Genomic DNA, 20205 nt, shown 5'->3' with positions numbered 1-20205 from the left:
ATGCAACTTTAGGGGAATAATTGTATCTTAGACTTAGCTACATCTTTCAGAATTTATTTTAGCATATGCATGTTCTCTTGGACTTTCTTCTAATTAGGAAAATATAATGCAACCTGCTGATTATTAAATGTAGAGAGAAAAGCATTGAAAATACATGAGGCCATATAAGACATTATATTATTAAGCTAGCAATAAATACATCCTACCTCATTAAATCGTTGTACCATTTTGCCCTTTTTAATATCCCAAATAAAAGCACCGTTTCGGGAAGTTGCTCCAGCAATACAATTTAAATCACCTTAGGAAACAATTTTTAGACATTATATGAAATGTTTGCCACAAATGCAACTCTTTTTAAAAATGTAATTTTTGAAAATGACTTGAGTTTGTAAAGTGCTTCAAGTTTTTTTTTAATAATGAAAAGTATTAATTGCATGCAAATATAGACAGAAAGTATAGTGCATAAATATATCATACAATTTCAACAATTATCAAAGTATGGTCAATGTTATTTTCGTCTACAACCCCCTACTGGATTTTTTGGAGCAAAGCTCTAACATTGTGTTCTTTCATCAATAAACACTTGAGGATGGATGTCTAAAATATAGGATCTCTTTTATTAACGTGATCAAACTAGTATAATCAAAAATAGAAAGACTATCAATAATTCCTCAGTATTGTTACATATCCAGTCAGCATTTACATTTTTCTGACCATCTAACAATTTTAGTAAAGTATTAATGGTTAGGAAAGTAAATATTTCCATAAGCAAGACACATGAAAAAATTCATTTTCTCCATCAAAAACATAATGCTGTTTAAGAAAAAAAAATCTATGAAAATCAAACTACTGCTAAGTTAGTAGATGATTCTGAATTTGTTACAAGGCAATCAAAGAAGAGGTTTTCTCTATTAGAAGAAAGAAACAGTTATTACCTGCTACCTAGGAGAAAAAATATAGAGGAATTATTTTGTGATAAATGATTGTAAGTACTTTAAAAAACAGTCCTCACCAGTTTTTCTAGGATTTTCATTTTGCTACCCTGTTGGGGATCTAAAATTACTGGGGAAAAGTTTTCACATTTATTTGCACCTCTAAAATTTTTCCTGTGATTCTACTCTAAAAATAGGGTAAAGAAAATAGAAGTCTGAAGACATCAAGCCTTTAAAAACCCAATATATATATTCAGGGCTAAAAATTTATGTGCATGAGGAGATAAGCTAAAAAAATAAGCCATATACTGGCTATCAGTCAGTTTTTAATTCATATATTAGTATTAGGACAAATAAGTAAAACATTCTACATCCTTTTTAACGTGAAAAACTCAGTTTAGTTTTTATAGTTATTCACTACAGGAAAATTTAATGTTTTGGGAGAAAATGCCAGCAGTTTCACAAGGCATCTCTTTTCTTTTTTATGTATAGGAAAGTATAAAGGTTCCACCATACAGAGTCCAAGAAAAGGCCCTAGTATTCCATAAAACCCTTCAATATTACAAAAGTAGAGTTTATACAGAATTACATGCTCATAATCAAACTGATGATTATTCTTACTCACAAAACAGATGTACCAGGGAAAGAGATAGGCAGCATAATTTTTAGAAAAAAAAATTTTATTTTTATATGTTTGAGTCACATGAAAATATTAAGGAAAACTTCCATCATGTAAAATACATTACACCTTTATAGGGCTTCCCTGGCAGCTCAGATAGTAAAGAATCTGCCCGCAATGCGGGAGACCTGGGTTCGATCCCTGGGTCAAGAAGATTCCCCAGAGAAGGGAATGGCAACTCACTGCAGTAGTCTTGCCTGGAGAATTCCAGGGACTGAGGAGCCTGGTGGGCTACAGCTCATGGGGTCGCAAAGAGTCGGACGTGACTGAGCGACTAACACTTTACAGGCAGATCGATATAAATGCAGCTAAGATGAGATGGGTCAGTATCATCCTGATGTACTGTGGCTTTTCTGTATGACTACAACATATGGAAGGGCCCAGAAATCAAAGTGCCTGCTCAGGGAGTTTATTCTAAATACCCCCAAAACTGTACCAACACATATGTTGATACTAATTTGCCTCCACAATCATTTGGAGCAAGACGGCACTAAAGGAGAGACGATGATGCAGATGAATATAAAAGTTAGGAGAGTCATTCAATTGTACTCCTGATTTTAATAAAAAACGTTCTTACCTGGAGCCCATGAAAGGGAATAAATAACCCCTTCGTTCCCCGGGGAAGTGTACACCGCAGTCAACGTGTTTATATCCCAGACCTTTATGGTGCCATCAAATGAAGCTGTTGCTAAAAGATTGGGGTTGTCAGGTTTGAATTTGCAGTCAAAAATAGTTTCCACATGACCCTAGGAATGCAGCGTAAAAAAGCACAGAAGAAAACCAGGCAAAATGTGAGTTCTCAGCAGGACTGTATTCTATTTTACACAGAGGCTTCATGGTCATTGCAACAGAAGTTTGTAGACTCATAGAATTATTATGACTCAATAATAGAAATAAACCTTAGAAAACACTTAATCCAACCTTGCTCATTTCATGAATGAGAACAAGAAAGCTTGGAGTAACTGGCAGAGATGGGACTTTCTCCTTCGTCCTGAAAGAACATGTCTCATTTCTCATTTCTCATTTTGCTTCCAAAATATAGAGCAACGACATGATTTTCCAATACTATACACATGGGTAACATGGCCTACACAGTAATGGGAACGCTGCCAAATGCAGAATATTCCCGATAAGCTAAGCAGACAGTACTTTTAAAAGAAATTTAATGTTTACAATATTTACAATTAAATACTTTTAATAGTTCTAGACATCTTTATAAAAAGTTTCAGATAACCAAAATAAGTTCCTAATGTATGGTTCCCTACAAAAATAATCTTAGGACAATATTAATACATAAGTAAAAGTAAACATCACTTTATACACAAAATAAGCACTGCATTATAAAAGAAAGGAAAACCACAGACATACCAAGTCCCTAAGAAAATCCCACTTCTTGGCTCCCATATCATAAAGTCCAACGCCACCATCCAAGAAACAGCACACGGCGTGACCAGGAGGAAGAGAGAAGGCTTGATTCTGCGTCAGAGTTGGGGGTGGGACTGCTTCACTCGTGGAGGATGTGTAATGATTTTTGGTTGGGGACTGGTTTGAAACTAGAAAAGAAAGTAATAAACCCTTATGCCAGTGGCTTTCCACATGCTGGAATGAAGTCAAAGGACTTAATTTATATAGATGCTCCTGCGTTTTCTTTTATCTAGAATCTGTATCAGTAAACTCTTAATAAGCAATGATCAGATTTTCTGCCGCAGGTATACTTTGCAGAACTGGCCCCCCCTCCACACACATACATATATACAAAATGGGATATTATTTTGAAAAGACATGTACAGAGTGCAGGTGAAACAAGACGAATAAAAATTACTGTGAAGAATCACAGTATGTGCTGAATCTTTAATTTTTTACTGCCCATAAATTGAAACACAGCATGATTATTTTGGAATCAATGTTCTTTCAAACTGCTGATATAAAAGCTTACTTCTTCCTCTACACATACAAACACACATGAAGTTTTTTCTTTTAAAACAAATCACCCTCTTCCATAAAATTTCAATCCAATGAAAATAACTATTTTTGAGATTTATTTATTATTCACTTTAATTTAGCTTGTGGCTCAGCTGGTAAAGAATCCACCTGCAATGTAGGAGACCTGGGTTCAATCTCTGGGTGGGGAGGATCCCCTGGAGAAGGGAAAGGCTACTCACTCTAGTATTCTGGCCTGGAGAATTCCATGGACTAAACAGTCCATGGGGTCGCAAAGAGTTGGACACAACTATGCGACTTTCACTTAATTTAGCACCCAAATCAACAATTACAACTGTCTGACATACATTTGCATCTTAATTTCTTCTTTGTCAATGTTTACTTTTTATACAGTTTCATTTCCCCAACTTTGTATAAAAGTCTCCTTGCTTAGTTATTTTCTGTATATTCTTTTTTTTTTTTTCGCAGCTTAAACAGTACAAATCTATTATCTTACAATTCTGCAGGTCAGATCTGATACAGGTATCACTAGGTTATCACATATTTTGTCTTCTTTCAAAAAAAACTTTCCCTTAGAATGTGAATATGCTCTTGCAAATATAATTTAAAATAATGATACCACTATAAATTATTAGATCTCAGAGGTTAAAGCGTCTGCCTCCAATGCAAGAAACCCAGGTTCGATCCCTGGGTCGGGAAGATCCCCTGGAGAAGGAAATGGCAACTCACTCTAGTACTCTTGCCTGGAGAATCCCATGGACAGAGGAGCTTGGTAGGCTACAGTCCACAGAGTCACAAAGAGTTGGACACGACTGAGTGACTTCACTTTCACTTTCATATCTGATTCAGAGCAATTTTATTTAATCCTATCACTCTATTTCTTATTTTCACCAGTACCATCATTTCATTTCCCCCATGTAGACAATTTAATATTATTTTAACATCCTCATTCAATAACATTTAAAAATGTAATTTTGCTCTAAATATCTTCAGTTTAGCAATATTAGATATTATGTGGCTTTGATGGTAACTTTAGCACACATATTATCAAGGGTAGTTTTTAAAAATTTGCCTTTCAGTAGCAGCCAGTATTTGTTATGTTTATATCATTATATTATTTGATAGCAGCAAATATGGTATTTTTAAATATTAAATTTTAACGTTTTTACTTACATTTTTTCCTTGGAGGAGAATTCAGTACATGTAAGCAATGAAATCCTGTTTTCTTTAATTTAAAATTATCAACAGGTGTTGTTCTAGAAACATTCCAAATGCGTAAAACACCCACTTGGGAATCTAGTCAAATCAAAAGAAAAGCATTCTATTAGCACATTTTATTTGAAACATAAAATGCTGAGATATAAAAGTAATAACAAAATTTCAACTTGCCAGATTTTTAACACCACTTACTGACATTCTTCACACAATGTTATATAATAATACAAAGAAGCAGATGAAATGATACTCATCCCTTAAATTTTTTGGCAGGTTTTGCAATTTTTTTTTTGTTTCAAATCCCCTTCTAAGCTAAGAGGCTGCTTGCTTTTGCAGCTTCCCCCAGAAAAGACAGATATGATGATTTTCTCACAAAAAACCACCCAGTGACATTGTGCTCTAGGAAAGCCAGTCACAGAAAACTTTCTACCCCCGCCATGAACAATCCTTCCTCTCTTGAAGCATTTGTAAACTGCTTCCTTGCTCACCTGCAGCCACACAAGGACTAGCTGATATGCCTGAAGAGGAACTAGAAAACCCCCTGCTTCCAAAATTCCCACCTTAATAAGTTACTCCAGAAACAAGACTGGCAGTTCCTCAACTGACTGAATGTAGTTACCATATGACCCAACAATTGCTCTCCTGCATACACCCCCAACTGAATTAGACACGTCTACATAAAGCCTGCACACACACGTTCACAGCAACATTATTCATAACAGCACAAAAGTGGAAACAAGCTGAGTGTCTATCGACTGATTAACGGATGAACAAAATTTGTCATATCCATACAATGGAACACTATCCGTCTATACAAAGGAATGAGTACTCGTTCACACTACATCATGGATGAATCCTGGAAACTTAACGTTAAATCAGAGAAGCCAGACATAAAAGGCCACACACTGAATGATTCAATTTCTGTGAATCCAGAATATTCAATTTCTGTGAATTCAGAATATGCAAATCACAGAGACAGAAAGCAGATCAGTGGTTAATGTACATACATGTGTGACTAGGGAGTGTGTTGGGGGGTCATGGAGACTGACTGTTGATGGGCACAGCGTCTATCAGGGGGATGAGGAAAGATTCTGGAGGTAAATGGTGGTTACAGTTGTACAACGTTGTGAACAAAGAAACCTCTAAACTGGACGCTTTAACTTGGTGATTTTTACGATATATAAACTTCATCTCAATAATAAGGACAGTAATAATAATACATAAAAACAAAATTCCCATGTCTATCATTAATTATATCGTATGTAATTAAGTCAGTTAACATATATAAATAAGAATCCACTTCCATGTGTAGTTTAAGTGCTTAAAGAATAAAGGCTGCTTTAAAGCTGTTGAAAGGATAAAGACTCTTTTGTCTTTTTATGTTAAGACTTAGCAAATATGGGAAGTATTTATACAGCAGCTGAAAGTACTCGGTTTCTCTGAACCTATGTGAATGGTGAGTCATTTAATTCCTAACGACTATTTTAAATTCCTCATCTTCCCATCCTCCATCACTTCTTAGCTTTGCTGACTGTCTTATGATTAGGAAAACATGACCCAAAACTACCAGTGAGGCTAAGAGACCTCTCATTCATATAACTTGTTTTTCTAGCCAGTACCTTTATTGTCATCCAGCCATGGCTGAAACTGAACTGCTGTTCCCTTTTGTATACACACAAACCCAGACAGGCACACACATGTGTACATGCAGGACATATTCTGATTTTGCCAGAAACCTGGAAAACTGGGCCTTCTTTTCATTTTTATTTGTCATTATGTTAATGATACACAATAGAAATAAGAGTAAACTTGGTATTTACTGTAATAAATGATAATATTTGAGATATTAATGTCTTACACAAAATCAGTTGATAAAAGAGTGCAATTTCCCTGACTCAATTAAATAATATGCACATATTTGAAACTCTGGGGAACAAGGTAAAGTTACCTCCAGTTATAAACATCCCAGGAGCACTGGGAACCCAGGCCAGACACTGCACAGAAGCTGCTGCACTGGGAAAACTGAACGTCGTTATGCAACAAAGTGACTCGGAATCCACTAGGCGAATCCCATGATGCAAATTAGCCACGAGCAGATAGTCAGTAGAGAGCGGGTCCCACTCCAGGGCCGACACGGGATCCTCTTCGTCTGTCCCTTCAAGAGAGTCGGGTCTCAGCACATGCTTCTGACTTTTATTACCTATTCAAATGTAAGGAACATGATTTTCAACAAAATTTCCATAATAAGACTAACAACTGAGATCATTTGAACTTCCTCTTTGCAGACCACTGATTCCAAGAGTCCTGGGAATACAAGTCTGGCATTTCTATATGGAAGTCATAACTGACATGCGAATGCAGGGGAATTTAGAGTTTGTCCGAAGGATGACAGGGAAGCTGCAGTCCACGGGGGTCACAAAAAGTCAGACACAACTTGGCGAACAACTAAGGATGCAGCTGGACAGAACTGCTTTGCTTAGGCAACCCCCAGTATCCTGGAGGTCTCTCTATTTGCTTCTGAGAAGTTGTTAGGGGAAAAAAAGTGGAAAAATAACCCACATGATCTTGTCAACAATTACAATTTCACTGAGTTACAGTAGCATAGGGGTAGGGAGGTGCTCACCAACAGGAAGAATATTGTGTTCTGATTAAAAGCACAGGCTTTGGAGGGCTAACTGGGTCCAAATCCTAGTCCCTAGATACTGAATCTCTGTGTGCTCACTTTTTTATTTTATGGTAGAGAACAAGATGACACCAGAGGTGTTTTTTTTTTTTTAAGAGTAAACGAGTTAATTGCCTTGAAGTGGGTGTATGATAAACAGCATCCCAATATTTACAGTCATCTGTCCTCATCCATACTATCATTTGCCACACTGTAATTCACTCCTGGCTACCAGAACAAACAAGCAGCCAGAAAAATAGGGAGATGAAACAAATGAAATTAAGTGAAGAAAAGGACCAGCAAACAATCCTCTTATTTATTCCAAATTATATACACACTGGTGATAATGGAAGAAAGGCTTTTGCTGACATACCCCATGGAAACTGCAATTAAATGTTCCACTCGTTTGCAACAGAAAGGCAGCGAAACAGCTAAGTTTAGAGATTACAACCTTAACAGAAGTACCAATTATTCCTAAGTATCATAAACTTTAAAAGAAGTACTTACTCAAAAAATAAGACAACTGAAAGATACCATAGTTCTTCCTGCAATGACATCATTACATGCTGTCTTCCAACATATCAGATTATAAAAGCGACATTACATAAGCACTACGCCATCAACATCATTTCCAAAAGGAAACAATGAGAATTTGATTAGTGCATAACCCTGGAATACCAAAGTCAATTTAATTAAAACATTTCTACTATGAAGTTTGAAACCAGATTTTCTAATGATCTGCTTTCGTCTAAGGATATAACCTGAAACAGCTAAAACAGTAGTTTTCCACCTCTTTTGGCCCTGCTGCTGCTGCTAAGTCGCTTCAGTCGTGTCCGATTCTGTGCGATCCCATAGATAGCAGCCCACCAGGCTCCTCTGTCCCTGGGATTCTCCAGGCAAGAACACTGGAGTGGGTTGCCATTTCCTTCTCCAAAGCACAAAAGTGAAAAGTGAAAGTGAAGTCGCCCAGTCATGTCTGACTCTTTGCAACCCCATGGACCGCAGCCCACCAGGCTCCTCCATCCATGGGATTTTCCAGGCAACAGTACTGGAGTGGGGGTACCACTGCCTTCTCCCTCTTTTGGCCCTAGAATCCCCTATTAATATGAGAATTTTTACATGAAGTCCAATAAAGAATAAAGTGGTGCTTTTCAGACTGAAAGGGAACAGAAGGCTTGAAGCCTCAGCTGGACTACCTGCCAAGATATCCCACCCCACCGCTGCCCAACACACACAAAGAAATCCACAGACACACTAAGCAGGGTTTAAAAACCACTGCTTCCAAACGATGGATGAACTGCACTATTGTGGGCAGTCCTCCACGAATACTTATTTCTTCCAAGAGAGACAAAGACAGGACAGCAGAGAGCTTGAGATCACAGTCTGCTCTGAGAGCCCAGAGGACAGAACAACCGTCTGTGGTGACAAGTCGCTCAGAAGGGAAGGGGGACCACCCCTCAGGACAAGACCTAACGCTGCTGGTATCAATGCTAATGGTCTCAGAGTTTCAAACTCACAGTTTAGAATGCAGTGGCAGAGCAGGAAAGTTGTGCTTCCTTCATGACCCATTAGCTCTTGCACATGTAAGGAAAACACACCACAGGACTATACTAATGTTTTGTGCACATTACTTGCTAAAGATCCTACAGAATAATGAAGTCAAGGAATCTGCACTGTGTTGTTACAGGTTGAATTGTGTCCCTAAGAGATGGTGAAATGTACTAAAATGTCTTACAAATAAAATTTACTTCTAATGGTTATTTGGAATCGGCATAGTACTGGATAATATTTGTACAACTATTGTGCTGTGTGTGTCTGTGTGCTCAGTCATGTCCAGCTTTTTGCGACTCCATGGACCGCAGCCCAACAGGCAACCGCTGTCCGTATGACTCCCCAGGCAAGAATAGTGGAGCAGGTCGCCATTTCCTTCTCTAGGGGAGCTTCCCGACCCAGGGACCAGATCTCCATTTCCTGCATTTGCAGACGGATTCTTAACCACTGAGCCACTGGGAAGCCCAAGCACAACTATTATTTAAAAATTAAAATACCACTAACTTTCTATGCCATGTAAATATGAAATTATGTATGTTAATAAGAAAAATAAATTTAAGACATCTGACTAAAAAAACATTCTTACCTGGTTGAAAAATTGATAGACTTCCATCAATATGACCAAAGGCAACTTTCCCCTTTTTCTGTGTATGCCATCTGAACATGCAGATATCAGACAGGAAGCTGTGGGCGTCTTTGTGCACAGTCACCCCACTGTCTGGTCCTGAGATGGTCCAGATGAACAGCGGGCCTCTGTGGGAAGCAAATGCCAGAGCATCACCAGCATTCCAGCACCAGCTGAGAGAGGCAGGCGTCCCTGGAATAAATTAAATACAGATACACAACCGGGAGATGTGGCTTAAGACCACGCCATTCAATATTATCTGCCTCCTACGCTTCCAAGACAACCAAAATACAAGGTTATGTTCATTATTAAAAAGTTACCTCTTATTTGGGAACTTAATTTATAAAGTAACCCTAAAGACTACAGGGAACATGCAGAGAGTACGTCTATGATGAAAAAGGATACCTAGTTTCTGGTTTAAAACTACTTCATATGATTATATGCTTCACATACTCAAAGAAACTTACAGAGTTCTTTCTTTCTTTCAGGAAACTATATATTGAGTTGCCCCAAAAGTTCATTTGGATTCTTCGAACTGGAGTAAACCTTTTGGCCAACCCAATATTAAAGCAATGAATTCATACTGTAAGCAATGAAAACTTACAATGAGTTTCTTTTGCACATAAGACCTACTTTAGATGTTCTACGTTAGTATGGGATACAATTCCTGCTTTAAAGCATATTAAATATAAATTGGGGTTAAGTGTTATTCTCTCAGTTGCGTCCGACTCTTTGCGACCCCACTGACCGTAGCCCACCAGGCTCCTCTGTCTGTGGGATTTTCCAAACAAGAATACTGGAGTGGGTGGCCATTTCCTCCTCCAGAGGATCGTCCCAACCCAGGGGTCAAATCCAGGTCTCTTGCATTGCAGGCATAAGGATTAAATGTATGAAAAGTTAAATGCTACTATACGCATTTAATAACAAAGTTAATGCTACAAACTACCGCCTTATCAGGAGTTTAGATTTAAATTTTAGTTTTGCCTTAAGTCATGTTACCTAAGCTTGGTTCTTCATCTGTAAAATGGATCTGACTAAAATGAGCGGACCACCTGTTTTACATAAATGTTAGGGCAAGAAAATACAATGATGTATATATAACCCCTTTTAAAATTAAAAGACAAAATACAAAGGTTAATTATTAATCTCTCATAATTGTCTCACTGAGAAAATTGTCTCTAATTATTTTTATATTTATTTTTGAATTTTTAATGTTATATGTAAACATAAATTATCTGGTACGGATTATGTTTTTAACTAACCAGTGTACTAAGTCTGATTATTCCATGAAATTGTGTTTTGGTTTGTACACATGCACACACACAACCATGGGTCATGACATGAAATGTGTTTCTTACATAGACTCTTATTAGCAAGCTTGCAAAACTCTACTTTAAAACCTGAGCTTATTGAAGTATAACATTTTGCTTATTGAAATAAAAATACTTCATTCAACAAGTAAATCCCAGTTAAGAGATATACCTTTTGCATTGTCAAGTTTAGCAATGACTTTCTGCTCTGCGACATTCCAAATGATCACTAAATTATCGGCACTGCCGCTTGCAAAAAGGTCAGGGTTATGTGGACACCAAGAGAGCGCTGTGATTGTTTTCTTATGTTCAGACATAATTGCGTGGAGTTTGAATTCATTATAATGGTGATCCAACTAAAAAAAATATAAATAAAACATATCAGTGCTTCTTTTTAGGTAACGCACTTTCCATTGAAAATCACATTTTTTCAAAAGCTGCACACACGAAGGTGAGGACACCTAATGACAAGGTATGAACACAATTCAAGCTCGCTCTACTTTCAAGTGAATTCAAATGCATTCAACGGAACAAGATAATTTTTTTAAAAATAAGAGAGGACTGACATTAATCAATTTTATTTTATTTTTTTTAAACATGTCAATTTTAAAAGGAGTAAAAATAAATGTACATTTAAAGATGCATAATTAAGAGATTTATTATATTTTCTGTAGCCCTATCTACTTATGAAGGAAAAATACTTTGGTCTTGAAATAATTTTTCTGCAGTTTTTAAATTGCATTTTAATCAAAAAATGTACGTTAAGTAAGCCAACTGCTCATTGCTGCATTATTAAGATAGGCAAGGTTTGCAGAGCAGTGGTATCATTTGGACCTGTTTTACGTTACTGCTTCTTGGAAAGGGCATTACGCTGTCTTTATGCACAAGTGGACAAAATGAACAGCCTAATTTTCCTATTCCCTCTGTAACTGTGCCATTAGTTAGTAGATCGATTCATCTCTCATTTTTAACATGTTTATGACATACTGTTATATGCTGTATTTGGCATTTTGTTGAACCTGGTTTTTCCCTTGAACACATAATGAACCTTTCAGTGTTATATGATACTTTTTCAAATCATTATTATATTATCTATTAATGCCACCAGTCTTTCCTTAACCATATACTTGCAGTAAAAGCTAAACAGCTAGCATAGTCTCCTATGCCCAATGCCAGGAGCCTGTTTAAAGGTATAAACGCATTCTCTGTACATGTAGGGATGAACAGGTTTGTAAGTTTTAGTTAGTGATTTAGGTTACCAACAGTAGATAATGCAGACGTAAAGTATCTAATAGAAAAAACTGCTGTTAAAGCCACTCAGCGGAAGAGTCTATAAATACAAGTGCGTGAAGAAGTCACTTTGCATGTCAGTGACCCTCCCTGACTTTACAAATTACCCACATGGGGTCGTAAGCGCAATGCAGAAAACTGAACTCAGGAATTTCAAATCGAGTGTTAATTAAATATTTTTATTAACTAAACTGCAGACTTAATAGCATTTCACTACCTTTTCAAACTTAATTAAATATTAATCTTACCCTAAAAAATGAAAAATTGACAAGAGCCAGCATTCTTTTACCTGATAAACATAGATGGCCAGGGTGGCGCAGTACGCAAACCTGTCTCCACTGGCAGCGCACACATCTCTGTTCCACGGCTGACACCCAGCAGCCAGCAGTCCCACCTGCCTTACCTGGGACATGTTCACCTTGAAAAACAAATTCAGAGGAATGCTGGTCATCTCCATTATTCAATAAATCGCCTCTTCGTAGTTTTACATCTGTGTTCCTAAATCCTTATCTCTATGCCCTGAAAAAATTTTCTGCTAGCACTATTCATCTCAGCGTATGCTTTCAAAGAATGGGAGCTGAAATCTCCAAACAGCAACAGACATCAAGGCAGGTCATTTCTACTAGAGAAGCAAGACTATAAAATAAATGACGACTGACATTTGATCTGGGCTGGGAATCCCACCAGCAGTGACAGGGGACAGAGTGAAACGTAGAATGCACATTCCTATCCAAAGGGTCTAGTACCAATGACTTCCCAAAGAGACAGAAATATCCAGAATTTCATGTAAATGTACCAAGTTTCAAATACTGGCAGTTCATTCAAGGCAGCAAGTTCACATGTAAAACACTGTGAGGCAACACAGTATTGGGAGTATTGTGACCTCTGTCTCAGAACTTACGTCTCACAGCTCCTCTAGCATCCTTACAAACACTATCTGAGGTACATAACGCAGGAACACAAGCTGGGTGACCAGCAGCCTTCACTGTGAAGAGGGGACAAAGAAACTGGAAATCACAGAATAGACATCGTTCATATGGCAGGGCAGAGGATTTTAGAGTAAGCAAGCCCAGACTCAGTTATGTTAACTCTCATTTATTTAAAAAACTACTTTCTTCTTTATATCTCTTCTATTTCATAATTCCACTTCCTGAAAAGATCCCTTTTTTCCACTCCAATTTTTCTTTCTTCGCCCCATTAAATTCCCTTATCTGAGTGGAACTAGTGAAGAAAATAATCTGCAGTGAAAATTAGCATGATTAAAAAAAACTGTGCTTTTGAGTGCTTACAAGTATAAGAAACTGCTACAAATATCTGGTTTCTTCCTCCCCTAATGACACCGAGCATTCTTGATAAATAAATTAAAAAAACCACACTTTCCCTTTCACAATGTTATAGCAATATTACTTTTCACTGAAAATATACATTATTTAAACTACATGTGAATTAAATAGGCTTTTATAGTTTATCCTTGGGATGTAAGATTTGTGTGTAAACAAATTTTGAGTTTATATTTGGAAAAGAAACGTGAGACTGTCTGCACCACTTTGCATTCCCAACGAACAAAAATGAGTGTTCCTGCTACTTCACCTTCTCGCAGAAGCTGTTGTCAGTGGTTTAGCTGGACCAGTCCAACAGGCATGTAGCCGCATTTTATTGTTGCTTTAATCTCCAATTCCCTAATAACCTGTGATGTTGGACATCTTTCCATAAGCTTGCATGTCATCTGTCACCTTCAGTGAGGTGTCTTTTCAAGTCTCTTACCCTTTTATTTTCTGCTCTAATTATTTCTTATATTCTGCTTACTTTGGATTCAATTTGCTCTTCCTTTTCTAGTCTTCTAAGGCAGAAGCTTAGATGATTGATTTTGGAGCTTCCTTTTTTTTCTAATTAATACATTCAATGCAATAAATTTCCCTCCAAGCACTCCTTTCCTGCCTCCCATAAATTCTGTTGTATTTTCAGTTTCACTTAGTTCAAAATGAATTTTAATTTCTCTCGCGAGTTCTTCTTTGACCCTTACGTTATTTAGAAAAGTGTCGTCTAATCTCTACGCACTTGGGGATTTGCCAGCTCTCTGTTACTGATATCTAGTTTAGTTCCATTGTCTCAGAGCAGACACTATTATTTCTATACTTTTAAATTTGTTAAGGTGTGATTTTGGTCCAGAATAGGGTCTATTCTGTCAATCTCCCACGTAAGTTGGACAAGAATGTGTAATTTGCTGTTGATAGATGAAGTAGCTGATAGACATCAAATCACATCCAGTTGCTTGAAGGTGTTGCTGAGTTCACCTACGTCTCTACTAACTTTGTGTCTGCTAGGTCTGTTCTATTCTGACAGAGCAGTATTAACATCTCCAACTATAATAGCTGGACATAGATGAATATCCCTGCCGTATCTGACTTTGGTGCGGACCCTTATTTAATCTCTTTCAACTCTGCTTTTTTTTTTGGCTTTTTAGTGTGCCGTGTAATTTTTTGTTGGCAGGGGAACATGATGTCACTGTTTAAAAGAACTGTGGCCAGTAGCAGGTCTTTAGTGTTGTGATGTTAAGATGACTCTGTAGTGCCATCATTGTAACTAGCTCTCTGTCTTCCAATAAGCCCATGCCCGTGGAATGGGAATTTGACCAGTACTCTTGGAGATTTTCCTCCCCAAGGTGGGACAGGATGGTTACCAGGGGCTCTTTCCCTTCTCCCAGACAGGTTGGGTGCAGATATAATCTCTGCAGATCAGGCTCTGGTAAAACAGAGCAGCCTTGTTAAGAAGGAGGATGCTCTGACGTATTTCAAAACGATTCCTTTTCCTCTCCCCTTGCCAGAAGCATGCAGGGTTCTTTCTCTGATATTTACTGTGAAAACCTGGTAAAGGTCCTAGAGGCAAAACTCAGAAAAGCCTGGAGGCCTCCTTATTACTGGGTCCCCCGGGGAGTTTTTAACTCTGGGACTTGATACACGAGCCTCCAGCAAGTCACCAATTACCGCTGAGGTTCTCCACTCCGACTCTGGTTCCCACGGAGGTTTCTGCAGGTGGGTTTCTGCTCTGGCGCACTGCGATTCTCCCCATATGCCTGTCTCTCCAATTTGGGGGCAGCAGTTGGCCTGGTGACTTCAAATCTCTTAGGAATCTAAGAAGGAGTTGTTGATTTTTCAGTTTTCGTTGTTTTGTTTTGTTTTAGGCCACAGTGAGGACTTCTGAGCTCCTCACATGCCAAACAACAAACAATTAAGTCCTTCCACTAACTCTTTATTAAAAAAAAAAAATCACTTCTAAATCCATGCTAATATATTTTCACTGTATCATGTATCTTGATTTACTTCTTTTTAGTTCCTGATTCAGGTAATGTAAACATTTTAATATTTTCATACAATTTGGTCTGCTATGGTATGTCCCTGGGCAGCTTTTACAAGTCTTATTATAGGCCAACAACTTAAATCCTTTAGAATTCAGAGTTGACGAACTTTTCCAAACCAGCCATTAAAATAATAAACAGGAAAAAACAAAATGGCAGCTTCTTTAAAAAATTAGGGTTTTTGAATGAGATATTAAAAATTATGCATCATTAATGATATGAATACTATCACATCTACAAATCTAAATTATGTATTTAAACTGCTAGTATTCAAAAGTTTTTTGTTATTTTTCAAAAGTATCATTTTATATATATACACACATATATCTCACTTTTATTAAGTGATATCTACAATTGCTGAAGAGACAAAGTGTCCAGAAGCTTTCGATATTATGGTCAGCATGAAAGGTTACACAGTTAGTTATTCTGCATCACTGGAAATAGAAAACATTCAACTGAAGGCCCATGTCAAAATACACATTTATATTTTAAATATAAATCCTACAAAACATGCCACACATATAGGTAATCCATTATATTTCAAATGTATGTGACAGGTAATTTTATATTTGTCATAAATATTATGTACTCTTTCTATCTGTACTTGGGAAGTATTTCCATGTCCATCCTAAACATGTGCTGCTTCAGAAGACACTGTCTTTTTGGCCCAGAAACAAAACACACACTGTAAAGATGAAGTACTAAGCCGTGCAGTTCGCCGAATAATGCAAGTTACAGAGGCTTCAGGAAGAAAGCCTGAGCGTGGTCACCTCACAAGCAACTGAGTGTCAGCAGTCTGCCAACTGCAGACCTGCAGAAATATATGTTTATGTTTTCAACCTAAATTCTATTTTCTGTTTCAATCTTGTATGAAACACATGACACATACACTGTAATTACAGTGAAGGGTAAGTGTATCAAACGCAGAAAAAACAAGTAGAATTAGATTTGTGTAACAATGAAGCTCATCTCTGCACAAGCAAGATGACAATATAACATAACCATGAAATTTAAATCTGGCTAGAGTTACAACACTGCCAAAAACAGTTATAAAACTAAGTTAAAATCCAGTTCATATACATGTGCCGTGTTTGTAGAAGTATATGCATATGCTATAAATATTAGTTATATCAAATTTATATAGCAAATCAAGTATATTTGCTATCTTATATGAAATATATTTATACCAAATACATACATTTGACATTGAATATATATTTACATCAAATATATATTTTTTCATACATATTTTGACATATAGTCATATATTTCTATATTTGATATCAAATATATTTATACCAAATATATATGTATATCAAATATTTCCTATCAAAAAGCTATATTTTATGTCAAATATATAAATATCTGATATTTTATATCAAAGTATAAAGGCCAATTTAGTGATCTTAAGATAAAACTCATATTTGTATGTGATTTTTCAAACACTCATTTCTAAATTATAATTTTTTTCTTAAAAACCAACTTATCTTTTCCAGTAAACAGTAAAAAAACAACTATGGAAAAATATGGCATGCTGAATGCTGATTATATAGGTTATATAAGCACATACATATCATCTGAAAAATTATATGGTGGAATTTTACAAGAAATTAAATAATCATGTTTCAATTTTCATTATTTATAATAAGATGTTTCATTGCCATCTAAGTCTGTATAAGAACAGATTAAAACTTGACCCAAGAAAAGCTCAAACTCATGAAAAGGATATGGCAATTTTAGGGTTGAACTACATCTATGTATGAGAACAGGTAATTCTTTTAATATGTCTCAGAATAATAAATTCACTAATAAAGGCCAACAGTGTGTTAAAGGGCAGACTGGAGTTATGGTGGAGAGAAAGATTTTGAATCGTCACAAAATCTCCATGAGCTGCCTTAAAAATCACTATAAAGGAACACATAATTTTAGTAAAAAAAAAAAAAATTTTTTTTAAATCAGCCACTCCCCCCAACCCCCACAATTAGACTATCATCCCTTTTCTTGTCCACAGAGGAATATACAGTCTACACTTGAAAAAGAGTCTTCTGTCTGAACATCCAAAATGCACTGTTATTACATTTAAAATACACAGTACAAAAAAAGGATGCTAGAGTTACAGTCTGTGTACATGTCTCTGTGTGTGTGTGTGTCTTGGTGGGCAGGTATGTGTGTGTGTCCAGTGCAACTTCAAATACTATTAAACTCATACACTGAAACATTTCTATCATTTACGGGTAAGGCTGGAATTCCGGATAGTAAGCTACCCACTGACTCTCAGCCTCCCTTATGAAGAATGCTTTAGAATCCACAACATGAGGATTATTCTCCAGAGTTATTCATTGGCTCCAGAGATGTTTACCAGCTTGTTTCACAGCTGAAAAAGAAATCTGCAACAAAAAACCCAAGAGGCTTAAACTGCTGAGGATTTACAACTAAAAAGATAAACCAAAAGACATAAAATACTGAGAAAATATCTTTCATTGATGTGATTAGGAGAGCACCCTGAAGAAGTAAGGAGAAAGGAACGTTCAGTACTGCCTATCTTTAGTAATATATGCCCTCAAACCACTGGAGAAGTAAATGGCAACCCACTCCAGTATTCCTGCCTGCAGAACTCCACGCACAGAGGAGCCTGGCGAGCTACAGTCCATAAGGTCGCAACAGAGTCGGACATGACTGAGCGCTAACACTGCTCACAAACCACGGTGGGGAAAAGCTGGAAAAACTACATGAGGATATTCTCTCTCTTTTGTTCCACTCATGAATGAAAAGTAAAATCCACAAATTGCCTTCATTTAAACAATCAAAGAATCTTTCATTTAAAAGGTGAACATAATCAAAGAGAAATCCTATGCTATTCTAAACTAAATCCAGGTTGATAAGGTGTCTAATAAAATGGCAGTTTTCTGCCATTGCAATAATACATCAGAATAGCTATGCTATGCAAAAGTTGCCATAGTAACAATGCAAATCCCTCTGAAACATAATTAATTGCCTAAAAATTTATCAAATGGAACATGGCACTCTTCTTCAGAACTTTTTTTTCATTTTCTTTTACAATACTATTATAATTCCATGGTATTAGCACATTTCTAGCATGAAATGTTTTTCCTTAAGTAAACAGACTTTCTTGAAATTATTTCTATTTTCATCCATTAATCTCATTAGAAAGAATTCTATTTTATCTTTAAAGCCTAAAGACAATCTGAAAACATTAAGAATTCATTTGAAAACAGGATAGAAGAAAACCCCTTTCTTCAATATATAATGATGACTATCCTTATATATTATCTTACCTCTGCTGTTCAATCTATCAAATAAGTATCTTATTTATCCTCAGAATACTGCACTGCAAAAATGTCCACAATATAAATGACATAGAAATACAGCTGCATGAGAAGCAAAAAAAAAAAAACACAGAAAAAATTATAAATACAACATAAATGTATCTTACTCTTTGTAGTCCTTCATACCAATCATCTTGCTCAAACCAATGTGAAATGTAAGTCATCCAAGCCATAGAATGTTTCTACTTTAATCAAGGCAATTGGAAATCAGCATCAAAACAGTCAGCACCTAAAGTAATAACAATGCGTTTCAACCAAACAGGTTTACCAAACTCTGTCTCATGAAACGTTGCTCAACATAAGAAGCTAGAAGTACAAACACATTTCATCTGCAACAGCTTTAATAATTTAGAAATAACAGTATCTGTAAAAATAAAGCTAAACCAGAACGTGCAAACCTATAGTCAAATAAAATAACAATTATGTCATATAGTAGTAGCAAATGCTATGTCAAATATTTTGTTAGGTTTCAGTTTTCAGTCTAAAAAACATCTTGAATTTAACTTTTGCAAGAAATAGGTAAACTATTTCTAAAAGTAATCAAGTTAAAAAGTAAGGAATCCAGAAGAAAACACAAAACAACAAGAAACAGAAAATGTATTCCATTCTTAACATCAGGAGTTGGATATAAAACTAGATTAAAGCCCTCAGGTTGAAAGGGGTACAATGACAAGGCTGATCCTACATTTCCACCTGCCGGCACTGTTGAGAGGAAAGCCAGTTAGCTGACTGCCAATTACCTAAGTGCATCAAAAAGTTAAGCACATCACCTAACAGAGTGCAAAGCCAACAAGGGAATTCCAGAGAGTGAGGAGCCCAGCCACTGGAGAAACTAGACAGGCAACGGCTTCCCTTGTGACAAGGGGTGGGCAAGAGACGAGAAGCCCAAAGCAGGCAGGAAGGAACCGCGTAACATTGTGATGCTCAAGTCTTCAAGGCTGAACCAACTAGAAAATCAATTTAGAACCACCGGAGGTCCCTGACGTTCCAGCTGAGCTGCCCTTGCCTGGAAGATCGTCTCAGGCCTCAGTGGGGTGCCAGGAGAAAGAAGGGGGCAAGTCAGACACCGTCCCCGAGCGGGCAGGGCACGTGGGAGCTGACAGGCGTGGAACTCGGCCTAGGTCTCTGGAGCCTCCTCTCAAATGAAGCGCAACGCTTCAGCTAGGAACCCTTCAGAGAGGAGACACGCACCCTTACTCCCAGCGACGAGGAGGAGGGAGTAAACGCAAGCTTCACGTGCCTCTGGGGAGGGCCAGACGCCCCCTCCCCAAACCCCGGACAGGCAGAAGGAAGAAGCA

At 37.0% G+C, this 20205-nt stretch overlaps 1 protein-coding gene across 1 annotated transcript in view; it reads right to left on the bottom strand.

Moving 5' to 3' along the window:
• WDR17 (WD repeat domain 17) overlaps nucleotides 1-19080 on the bottom strand; it is a 49804-nt gene extending 30724 nt beyond the window's left edge. Inside the window, exons 1-9 of the mRNA XM_052661371.1 lie at nucleotides 19015-19080; nucleotides 12495-12623; nucleotides 11088-11271; nucleotides 9567-9797; nucleotides 6716-6967; nucleotides 4726-4848; nucleotides 2980-3164; nucleotides 2189-2357; nucleotides 207-298 (exon numbers count right to left, since the gene is read on the bottom strand). Coding sequence (XP_052517331.1) covers nucleotides 207-298; nucleotides 2189-2357; nucleotides 2980-3164; nucleotides 4726-4848; nucleotides 6716-6967; nucleotides 9567-9797; nucleotides 11088-11271; nucleotides 12495-12623; nucleotides 19015-19080 — 1431 coding nt within the window. The remainder of the gene's footprint in view (nucleotides 1-206; nucleotides 299-2188; nucleotides 2358-2979; nucleotides 3165-4725; nucleotides 4849-6715; nucleotides 6968-9566; nucleotides 9798-11087; nucleotides 11272-12494; nucleotides 12624-19014) is intronic.
• Nucleotides 19081-20205: the final 1125 nt, after the last annotated feature.

The sequence above is a fragment of the Budorcas taxicolor genome, chromosome 24 (genome assembly GCF_023091745.1).
Source record: "Budorcas taxicolor isolate Tak-1 chromosome 24, Takin1.1, whole genome shotgun sequence".
Lineage (NCBI taxonomy): Eukaryota > Metazoa > Chordata > Mammalia > Artiodactyla > Bovidae > Budorcas > Budorcas taxicolor.
This window is presented reverse-complemented; position numbering and strand designations above follow the sequence as displayed.